General features: G+C 40.2%; 1 protein-coding gene across 3 annotated transcripts in view; it reads left to right on the plus strand.

Moving 5' to 3' along the window:
* Positions 1-12,015, plus strand: part of Cul2 (cullin 2) — a 41,390-nt gene that overhangs the window by 7,145 nt on the left and 22,230 nt on the right. For 2 of the 3 annotated variants that reach the window (XM_052729524.1, XM_052729523.1), the window contains exons 2-4: positions 5,590-5,730; positions 7,574-7,676; positions 9,906-10,000. In XM_052729524.1, the coding sequence (XP_052585484.1) occupies positions 5,612-5,730; positions 7,574-7,676; positions 9,906-10,000 (317 nt within the window). In that variant the 5' untranslated portion in view covers positions 5,590-5,611. Of the gene's footprint in view, positions 1-2,202; positions 2,280-5,589; positions 5,731-7,573; positions 7,677-9,905; positions 10,001-12,015 lie in introns of all 3 variants that reach the window. The other variant, XM_052729525.1, reaches the window with a different exon arrangement.

The following is a 12,015-nucleotide window of genomic DNA, read 5'->3' on the forward strand; positions in this document are numbered from 1 at the left end:
GTTGAGCTTAAAGGAGTGTGCCACTACACCTAGCACTATTATTTTTAATTTTAAAAAAGATTTATTTTATGTGTATGAATGTTTTGCCTCAATAAGTCTGTGTACTATGTGCATGCAGAGGCCAGAAGGTGTTGGATCCCCTGGAACTCAATTTACAGGTGGTTGTAGCCCTAAGTGGGTTCTGGGAATTGAACTCACAGCTATTAAAGAGCAGCCAGTAACTGCTGAGCTTGTCTGTTTCCATTCTATATTTTTATCACTTTTAGTTATGTGTAGATGTGTGTGTTGGGGGTGGTATGTGTATGTTTGTGTAGGTTCCTGTGGGGGCATCAGATGCCCTGGAGCTGAAATTTTAGGTGGTTGTGAGCTGCCTGGCCTGGGCACTGGGAACTGAACTCAGGTCCTGGAAGAGCAGCAAATGATAAACCATTTCTGTAAGGAGCACCTTCCTCCTTTGATTTTTTGTGAGGGAGAGCCTCATTTTGTAGCCCAGGCTACAGTCAAACTTACCATCCTTATTAGCCTCTGATGCTGGAATTACAGGCATACTAGGAGCTCTAGCAGGAAGTTTTGTTTTTAAAGATTTATTTATATGTTATATGCATGAGTATTTTGCCTGCATGTATGCATGTGTACTGTGTGTATTCCTGGTACCCACAGAGGCCAGAAGAGGGTGGTAGATTCCCTGAAACTGGAGCAATGGCTGTTGTAAATTGCTGTGTGGGTTCTGAGAACTGAAACCGTGAGAGCAAGTGTTCTCAACCACTAACTAGAACATGGGAGGACAAGGGAGACACCTTTCAGAACTATCTGCTATGTGATGTTCTAATGGACTCTTTCCCCACCTAACCCTAGTAAATGGTGCAAACATGGTTGGTAAGACTTGCATAATCCACTTAATGTATGAAAGCTTTATTGAATTATACTTTACTAATTCAGTGGTTTTTAGCATTTTTTGTTTTTTCAAGACAGTTTCTCTGTGTAGCTATGGCTATTCTGGAACTCACTCGTAGACCAGGCTGGCCTTGAACTCAGAGATCCACCTACCTCTACCTCCTAAGTGCTGGCATTAAAGGCGTGCGCCACCAACACCTGGCTGTGATCTACTTTTTTTTTTTTTTTTTTGTATTTTATTTTTCAGAGCTGAGGACCGAACCCAGGGCCTTGCGCTTGCTAGGCAAGTGCTCTACCGCTGAGCTAAATCCTCAACCCCTAATTTATACTTTTTTTTTTTTTTTTCAAGACAGGGTTTCTCTGTGTAGCTTTGCGCTTTTCCTGGAACTCGCTTTGGAGACCAGGCTGGCCTCAAACTCACAGAGATCCGCCTGCCTCTGCCTCCCGAGTGCTGGGATTAAAGGCGTGCGCCACCACCGCCCGGCCTTTTTTTTTTTTTTAATTTAGCTATTTATTATAAGTGCCAGAGATGGTTGAGAGCCACCATGTAGTTGCTGGGAGTTGAACTCAGGACCTCTGGAAGAACAGTCAGTGCTCTTAACCACTGAGCCATCTCTCCAGCCCCAGTGATCTACTTTTGTATATTGTTAATTCATCATGTATATTTAAATAGTGCTGTAAATGGAAATTTGGTATAGAAGTGTTATCAAATGTAATATAAAATTTTCATGTTATGATTAGGGTTGACACTTTTTTTTAGCAATTAAATATCTTTGTAGCTTCTTTCTTTTTTTTTTTTTGAGGGCCATGCTATGTGACCAAGGCTGGCTTAGAACTCACAATGCTCCTTTTCACCTTCCTCAGTGCTGTGGTTATAGATATGTCCCAGGCATATGCTATCACACCAAACTTAATAGTTTGGAAATATTTGGAGCCCATGATTTTATTTTTTAAGATGGATCTCACACTGTAACTAAAGCTGGCTTGAAACTCATTGTATAGCCTAAACTGTCTATATTGTCTCAGCCTCAAATACTGGGATTACATACAGGCATGTGCCACCACGTCTGGTTCTGGAGGGTTTTTTAGGGCCCCTGGTGCTCATGTGGCCTTGGGTTATATGTGTTAAAACAAACAAACAAATCACTTCATCAAATGGAGAATGAAATTCAGAAGAAAGCTAAAAATTGAATTTTTGCAGGCATTCAGTGGGACACAATCTGATTGAAAATGAGAAGTGTATTGTGGTCCCTATTAAAGAACAAGAATGGAGAATTCACACAGACATGTACTTAAACTGTGTTTCAGCCAGTGATGGATTGATATGCAATGGTGGTCCCGTGGAGATTATATTGCCCCGTGACATCATAGCCTTCTTAGTTTGTGTGAGTATGCCTTATGATATTCACACTATGGAATAGTCTAAAATATTTTGGAGTATATTCCTGTTAAGTGATACATGATGGTATATCTTTGGAGGTTGAACCCACGGCCTTTTACACACTAGGAAAGTACACAAGCCATATTTATATGAGCTTTTCAGTAGTCTAGGAGGTGGGAAATAGTTTTGTGGTTCTGATTCTGGTCTGTTTCTTTGCCCTGTCTCCCCATCCTTGTGTAAGTTTTCCATGAGTAAGTTATTTAAAGGATTTGGAGAAAATGAAGCAGTTTAAGAAGGTTTTCTTTGAGGTGTTTAGAGGATAAACAGTCTAACAGATTATTTTTGCACGTTCTGTATTGGTTTAATGTTTGGTGTTTCACTAGGTTGGTGAAAACCGCTGGTGGTTCTTTTCCCTTTGCTTCTAGAACTGTTTCCCCTCCAAGCATGGATTATCACTGTATCATGTCTACCCATTCTCAGCTTAGTCTCAGCAGGGAGGCATCAGTCTGATTCTGTAGACATAAATGCAGACTGCAGCCGTTAAAACTACATATTAAGAATAATTTACATGCCTGGCATATATCTCCCTTACCAAGAAAGTTTTATTGTTTTTATGGTGGAAATTTTATTAAAAGCATTTTCATATGGCTTAAACAGGAGGTTAAAAGAAAGGTGATAAGAAGAAAGTAGGACACTGGAATGTGAGTATGGACCCAGAGTTTCTTGAAAGCAGTTGGACATGGATCCAGGCTGTATTTCATAGGAGTCAGGTGAATGTGTGTGGAGGAGAGTGTTAAAAAAAGAGCATTTTAGGTAATCGGGAAGGATAAAGGCAGGGTTTATGAGCTAGGTTAGTGAGTCAGTCAAATGACCTCTAAGAAGTGGTGACTGGATTACTGTGTCAAGAGAGAGCTCCTGCCAGAGGAAGCTGTAAAGTGCCTTATCTAGGGCCTTTTCACGGAAGCTTGGAGTATCAGGTTGTAAACGAGTCTGAACTGTGCTTCCTATAGTGGGACGTGTCAGGCAATGACCAGGTCCAGGAGTGAGTTGGTCAGCTTTTTGCTGAGGTTATTTTATCTTTGATTAGAGCAAGAGCTGAGATTCTTTTCAAAAAGAAGAACATAACGATTATGAGTTTAGGAGTGTGAACATCTGAGTGCTGCTGCTCACAGGGTCTAGAAGAGTGCCTTGAATCCCCCAGAACTAGATAGGTGGTTGTAAGCTGAACATGGGTGAGGAGAGCTGAACTTGAGTCCTCTTCAAAAACAGTGTGCATTCCAAACTACTAACTCTCTCCATCCCCCAAGATCTGAAATTCTAATGTTAAAATTTTGGACTCATCTATTTTCGTCATCATCATCATCATTTTGATACCTTAATCATGGTAGGCAAGCATTTTGTTGGCCCCAGCTCAGAGCTTGAGTTTTTACAATACATCCACAGAACCTAGAATGGTGAGTTGGGAAGGTAGGTATTCTCTAAAAAGGGGAAAGAGCTGAAAGAAAGTACCTGATCTAGGTATTGGCTCCTGATGCCACCTGATGTTTCTCAATCTTCCTATGACTCTTTCTTATCTAGCAAGTGGCAAGAGCAATATGATCTACTTGGTTTATTGGTAGGATTAAAGGAATGTGGTAGTTTGTTTGTAATCCCAACAAACGGACTGAGGCAATGTGAGCTTGAGTCTAGCTTGGGCTACAGAATGAGATCCTGCTTCAGAAAAACAGAAGAGGAGCGCAGAGTTAGGCTAGTGTGGGACTTCTACAAGTGCTGTACAGATTCACCAAGTGTTTCTGCTGAGAGCTGGAGGCTACAGCATTTGTACATGACACTAGAATAGAGGGGTTCAGAAAATACTGGGAGCATTGTAGTTGGCTAGGATGTTGTCTTAGTTACTGTTCTTGTTGCTATAATAAAATGCCCTCACAAAAGTACTGTAAGGGAGCAAGTGTTTATTTGGCTCACAGTTCCATGACACAGTCCATCATGGTTGGGAAGTCGTGGTGGTGGCAGGGCCTTAAGGCAAGCTGTCACATTGTATCCAGTCAAGCTGAGAACTAGGGATGCTTGTGCTCAGCTCGCTTTCTCAAGGGGTGTGTGTGTGTTTGTGTGTGTGTGTGTGTGTGTGTGTGTGTAAGGGCACACATGTGGAGGTCAGAACAACCTGTGAGCATTGATTCCTGGGTCCTGGGATTACTGGTGTGTTGTATACTATACTGGCTTTTTTTTTTTTTTTTTTTTTTTTGCTTCTCTGTTTAAGATTTAGCTTCTGCCAATTTTCTGTAACATTGCAAGTAACTCATAAATGCAGTCTGTCTGCCAGACATAGAGCATCTTCTAGCCCCACTTGATCCCATATGCTGAAGCCATACTTCTTCCAATAGTTTTGCTATACAAAACCTGAGAACCTGAGGAGGTTCAAACTTTCTGTTGAGCAAACTTGACATTTCAAAATCGTAAAAGTTCATGTGAACTTTGCATTCTACTCTAAAACTCTTCCATGCTTATTTTTTTAATCTTTAAATTTTTTATTATATGTTTGCTTGGATATATGTATGCTTGCTGCCCATGGATACGAGAAGGTGTCACATCCCTTTGAATTGGAGTTACATATGGTTGTGAACAGCCATGTGGGTACTGGAAACCAGGGTTCTATGCAAGAGGAGGCAGAGCTCTTAACTGCTGAGCCTTCTCTCCAGCTGCTCCTGCTTGTTTATATAAGTGTAGATAATCTTTTTCTAAAATGTGTGTTCTAGGAAAATAAACCCTTTCACTTTTTGATATTTTATATTCCCTGTATATAAATCTTTCTCCAGATGAAGGATACAGACAACAGGATTTGTGGTCAATGTCTTTGCATATTTTTTATGCTGAGAGTTGGTCTTGTTTACCTAATTTTTTTCTGCAACATACTAAATGAAGCTAAACCACTGTTTACTGTTCATAAACAATTTGGTTATGAAACAGTGGTAGCTAATGTTGATTGTGTTCCTGAGTTCATTTATATTCCTACTCCTTTTACATATCATGCGATTCAATTATGTGGTACTTTAAATATTTTTATTATTTTTCATTATGTGTATGTGAGTATGTGCAGGTGCCTGTGGATGCCAGAGGCATGGGGTCCCCCTGGAACTGGAGTAGCAGGCAGTGTGAGCTGTCATGGGTGCTGGGAATCCAGCTCTAGTCTTTCCAAGAGTAGTATGTGATCTTAACCTCTGAACCACCTCCCAAGCCCAAATTAAGTGCTATTTTAAAAACATAACCACTGTTGTAGGATTCATGCTAACACGATTGTTGTTTTTATTTAACAGGTTTCAACACTAAACTTGCACAATGTCTTTAAAACCAAGAGTAGTGGATTTTGATGAGACATGGAACAAACTCCTAACTACAATCAAAGCTGTTGTTATGTTGGAATATGTTGAGAGAGCAACGTGGAACGACCGCTTCTCGTATCCTATAATAGAAGCCACAAGAAACACTAAATCAAAGCTTGTTAAATGAAAACAGGTTTAGAGTCTTAAGCCTAACTGTTTTAGGATATATTTATGTTAATTTTGTGGCAACCTTCCATTCAACAAATCCCGAGCACAAATCCTGAGTGTGTGTGTCTGGCACTAGTCTGGTCTTTGGGGATGTAGCAAACAAACCAAACTATAGACAATAAACATAAAATCTTTAACATAGGCCAGAAGAGAGCATCAGATCACTTGGAACAGGAGTTACGGATGGTTATGAGCTACTATGTGGGTCCTGGGAATTAAATTCAGGTCCACTGAGCCATCTCTCCAACCCTAATTACTGTCTTTATGCAACACAAGGAATCTGATCTCAGAGGCAGAGTAACTTGCCAGGGTCACAGTGATAATTAGAGCATAGACTTAATGGCAAAAATTTTAATATCCAGTTTCTTTTGCAGCTCAGTATATCTACATTATTATATGGATTCTGCTGAATTCATCTCTTAAATAATTTTCTGTGAAACATTTTAAATTATTTGGGGCCAGGAATCTAAAGGACAAAATAGAAATTGTTCTGTATTTTACAGACTAGCTGATTGGCTTATAAGTAGTTTTGAAATAGAATACTTCCCTGGAAAATTACTCCTTAAGTAACTATTACTTCATTTTATCATATTTTCATGTGTGCTCATATATATATAAAATACATGTGTATGTACAGGTGTGTGCATCCTATGGAGACCAGGAGTCAATTCTCAGTTTTCATTTTTCAAGTTGTCTACTTTGATTTAAATTTTTTTGTGGGGGCGGGGGTCTGGACATTGTGCCTCACACCTTTCGTCCTGTTCTCTAGAAGCAAATGCAGGCCTGCCTGGTCACAAATCAAGCTCTAGGCCAGCCAGGGCTACATAGTAAGACCCTGATTTAAATAAATAAAAGTATTTAGAGTTGAAAATTAGAGGGACTGCAAGCTATTTTCAGAGGCTCAGCATGTTTTGAAGTGCTTTCCCAATCAGTACCCTGATTCCTGTCCCCTTTACCAAACCATTTTCAATTTTCTATAGAGAAAGTTTAAATTCTTAGCTGATAGGTATTCACATCACTGCTTTCTTTATAATATTGGATAAAGTTTGAAGTTGTTGATGGTAAATAGTTCCAACATTATTATTATGTATATGTGTGTGGATTTTGCACACAATGTGTGGTTGCTTTCTGAGGCCAAAGCATTGAATCCCTGGAGTTTAAAGCAGTTATGAGCTAGCTGCCCAGAGTGAGTGCTGGAGCTGCACTTTGAGTCTCTGCTGGAGCAGTACATTCTCGGAACAGCTGAGCCGTCTCTTCTGTTCCCCTACTGTGTTCTCTTAATCAGGTCATTTAGTTTATAAGGCTATTATACCACAGGTAATATGAGTGTATAGGTGATATTACTTTGCCTGTGTATTTGTTGCACATAACATGTGACATGCCCAGAAAAGCCTGTCTGGAGCTGGAGTTAATAGACAGTTGTGAGCTATTATGTGGGTGCTAGGAACTGAGCTCTGGTCCTCTGACAGCAGCAAATGTCTCTCTAGCCCATTCTATGTTCCTGTGTTTTCCTGTTCTTTGTATTTAAAGTATAAAAGCATGATTCCACCCTAAATAGCCCTATATTTTCAGTTTCTTTTTGCATCTTTGGTCTTGATGGTATACAACCTATATTCCCAGCACTAGTGAGGTAGATTCAGAAAGAAGTTCAAGGTTACAGGTTACCACAACCCCCAGCTTGATGTTTCCTTTTTTGATGCCAAACCTAAGTCTCATGTTTTGACTATGAGAACCTTAATAAGCTATCTAGAGATATCTATGCTTTATGTGTGGCCTATCCTGAACCACTTGGAGAAAGACTTTATGCGGAAACAAAGGTTTTTTTGGAAAATCACGTTCGGCATTTGCACAAGGTAAGGGATAGTATAGTTGGGATATGCATCTGCTTACAGCTGCAGTTATTTAACTAGCTCACTGACTTCCAGAGGAAAATAGGCATCAAATTCGGGGCTTTGGATTTTTTTTTTTTAATTTTAAACTTTATTATTAAAAAAGATGCAAATTTAAAAGAACACACATGAAATTAGCCAGACCTAAATTTCTTTTTCTTTCTTTTTCTTTTCTTTTTTTTTTTTGATTTTTCAAAATGAGATTTCTCTGTGTAGTCCTCAAATTCACTCTGTAGACCAAGCTGGCTTTGAACTTATAGCCTGCCTCTGACTCTTGAGTGCTGGGATTAAAGGTGTGCCCCACCACTGCCCAGCTGACCTAAATTTCCTTTTTTTTTTTTTTTTTTTTTTTTTTTCCCCAGACAGGGTTTCTCTGTGTAGTTTTGGAGCCTATCCTGGAACTCACTTTGTAGCCCATGCTGGCCTTGAACTCACAGAGATCCGCCTGGCTCTGCCTCCCGAGTGCTGGGATTAAAGGCGAGCGCCACCACCGCCCGGCTAAATTTCTTAAACAGTGTCTTCCTAGTTGTATTTAAGCTCTAGAAATTAAACAGTGTTATTTGGTTCACAGTGGAAATCCGTTTGGGTCCTTGGGGTTTATACCTGCTACATAATCTCATTGAAATGAACTTCTGTATCCCCTACATGGTCTCTGCAGACCATTGGAACTGGAGGAGAGAAATTTACAGCCTAAGCTGGAATCTTGTCCTTTTCCTTAATTAGTAGTTGGGGGCAGCCATCAGATCTCACTTAATGGTCAAACAATACAGCTTCTGTCTTGACAAGGAATAGATACCCTGTTGACCGAGAGAGCTGAACAATTAATATTTCCCTTAAGACACGTGGAGGAAATATACTGCATTTAATGCATGTTTGTCTATTGCATGTACTGTTTGTTGTTTGAGTGTGCATCTGTCAGCTCATGGCAGTACTTTTGAGAGCAAGTACTTTAAGATTGTTTCAGTGTGTAATATGTTATATTGGACCAAAGTTTGACTATCATAAGCTAGTGAACTTGGTTATACATAGTTCATAACCATGTAAGATATTTATTAATGTTGAAATTTATTAAGTTAGACTCTGGTTGTTTTTTGTTTGTTTTTATTTTCTGGAGCTGAGGACTGAACCCAGGGCCTTGCGCTTGCTAGGCAAACGCTCTACTACTGAGCTAAATCCCCAACCCTTGTTTTGTTTTGAGACGAGGTATCATGTTATCCAAGATGGCCTCAAACTGCCGAGTAGTCCAAGCTGTTTGGTCTTGAACTCCTTCCTGACCAGCCTTGTCTCCCAAGTACTGGGACGATAGAAATGGACTGTTGAGAATATGTGGGGCTTTTGTTTGCTTCTTTGTTTGCTTTGTTTCTTTTGAGAGACAGGGTCTCACTCCATAGCCTTGGTTAGCCTGGAAATCACAGAGCTCTGGATTATAGATGCATGTCACCATGCCCAGCACAAGTCTTTTGAGAATTAGGATCGAAGCTGTTTATGGCTCAAGCCTGTAATCCCATCACTGGGGAGGCTGAGCTAGAAAGGTTGTTGTGAGTACAAGGTAATCCTAGGCTACCAAGAGTGTTCTGAATCAGCCAAGCCTCCTAAGTCACGTGATCTTAAAGAGGCGTTGAAGACTGGCTTACTCAGTTGGTGGACTGCTTATCTAACAGGAAACCAGCTTTGACCCCCAGCAGGGTACACACTGGTTGTGCCATTGCACACCTGTAACCCCGGCTTAGGGGAACGTTATTACAGTTACAGGCCAATCTAAACTGCAAGAGGTCCTGTCTCAAAAACAGTTTCTAAAGTAACTTTTATGCAGAAATTCATGAGTCTAATAGAATTGTTTTCTGTTTTATTTTTGTGGTGCTACAAATTGAACACAGGGCTTTGCTCATGCTAGGTGGGCATGCTACCACTGAGCTACAATCTCAGCCCATTTTCTCTATCTTAGAGAGAAAATCTAGCTATGATCATTTGTCTTTTTATTTTGGAGAAATCTTTGGATAGTCACTTTCTATTCTAAGGCTCCCATTTTTCCCCCCAGTTTCATTTGTACTAAATGTAGTCAAAATATAATTTATAAATACGGGTGATAATGCTTGATTTATGTTATCTTTAGGAGCTTGATTCCATATTTTATAATTTCATTGTAACAAAAATGATTAGTACTTTGAAAGCAAAACTGTTTTTTCTGTCTAGAGAGTTCTGGAGTCCGAAGAACAAGTGCTTGTTATGTATCATAGGTACTGGGAAGAGTACAGCAAGGGTGCCGACTACATGGACTGCTTATATAGGTGAGTGCTGCAGAATCTTGGCCACTTAGCGGTGCTGCCTGCGTTCCTAATTCAGTCCTGTTTTATGTGTGTGTGGGTTTCCCTGTGTATCTCTGCAGCATTTGCATGCCTGGTGTCCTGGAGCCAGAAGGGCATCAGATCTGTTTGGTTGTAGGTATTAGGACTGGAAGAGCAGCCAGTGCTCTTAACCACTGGGCTGTCTCTCTACCCCAGTAATTTATTTTTAATTAGTGTAAATTATACTAATGGGTTTAATTATGAAAGAGTAATTTATATTATTTCTCATTGGAATATGGATTACTGATAGGGACTTTGTTAATAGGTCCACAGTCAGAGCAAGGTGTGTATCTGAGACAGGCAGATATGTAGGCAGTTAACCCTGTGGAAAAGAAAAGAAATAAACGTTGTAGCTCTGTTTCTTCAGACTGTCTGGAATATGTGTTAAATTCCAACAGAGATGGGTGTAAAAGCTCAGGTTGGATGAAGCTTAGTGGGGTAAACCTAAGCCACAGTCCTGCATACATTTCTGTAAGACTAAGGTGCATTTCAGGCTTTGAGGCCACTGGTAAGTACTTGGCAGTTTTCTTCAAGGTCCTCTGGGCATGTTGATTTTGCCATAGTCGTGCTCCCTGCTCCCTGCTCCTTTCTTCCTGTCTTTCCCCACTGCTCCATCTGGCCGCACTCCTTCTCTGGATGACTAATTCTGACACGTTCTTCTTATATTCCCCTTTCTAAATTTTCCTCTTTTCTGCATCATCTCCAGCTTAGGTCTTGTATTTCCATGGTTCTCTGTGCTGCTCCTATTTGATTCAGTCTCTTAGACAGTAGAAATAAGAACAATTGTCTATTGCATAATGACAGAACTTAAATTCCAAGGAATGTCATTGATTGTTTCTACATCAAAGTTTGTACATTCATAAGCTAATGTAGCTGTGCCATAACTAAGCACTATAATCTTAGGGATCCTTGTGTAAGTAGTCCACATTTGAATATGTCTGTCCATAACTATTGCTGAGTAAAACAGACATTTGTTTATTGTCTTAGTTAGGGTTTCTATTGCCATGAAAAGACACCATGACAATAGCATCTCTTATGAAGGAAAACATTTAATTGAGGTGGTGGCTTACAGTATTAGAGGTTTAGTCCATTATCATCATGGCAGGGAGCATGGCAACTGGGAGTGTGGTGGAGTGTGGGCAGACATGGTGCTGGAGAAGTAGCTGAGAATTGTACATCTTGCAGGCAACAGGAAGTGGTCTGAGACACTAGGCAGTATCTTGAACATATATGAGACCTCAAAGCCCACCTCCACAGTGACACACACTTCCTCCAACAAGACCACACCTATTTCAACAATGCCACACCTCCTAATAATGCCACTCCCTATGAGATTATGGGGGCAAATTACATTCAAACTACCGTATTCCACTCTCTGGCCCCCATAAGCTTGTAATACCATAATGCAAAATGTATTTAGGCCAACCTCAAAAGTCCCCATTGTCTATCACGGTCTCAACAATGTTTAAAAGTCCCACGTTTAAAAGTCCCATGTTCAAAGTCTCAACTGAGATTCATGCAATTCCTTAATTGTAATCCTCTATAAAATCAAAATTAAAAAAAACAGATCCTATACTTCCAACATATAATGGCACAGGGTATACATTACCATTCTAAAACAACTACATTTATTGAGAGATAGTAAATAAATACCAAACTGACTTGAAGTACATTTTTCTCTTATTCTTGGATCTAGAGAGTCCACTCTTAGAATGATCATGGCCTGAGATGGATGCAGTGATAATTTTGTCCTGTGTTTTGTGGTGTGGGCCACAGATGGGCCCAAGTTTCAGTATCCACTGTGGAGAAGCTGAACCCTTGAGGTAGCTCTCCAGGCATAATCTCCCCTGCTCTGGCAGTACCTACCATATTGCCAAAACAGCTCTCGGTTCTCCTGACTTGTTGGTACTCCTTTGTCTTGCTGGGTCAACAGAAGTATAGTCTAGTTAACCTAAGCT

The sequence above is a fragment of the Peromyscus californicus genome, unplaced genomic scaffold (assembly GCF_007827085.1).
Source record: "Peromyscus californicus insignis strain IS unplaced genomic scaffold, ASM782708v3 Scaffold_8__1_contigs__length_139910024, whole genome shotgun sequence".
Taxonomy (NCBI): domain Eukaryota; kingdom Metazoa; phylum Chordata; class Mammalia; order Rodentia; family Cricetidae; genus Peromyscus; species Peromyscus californicus.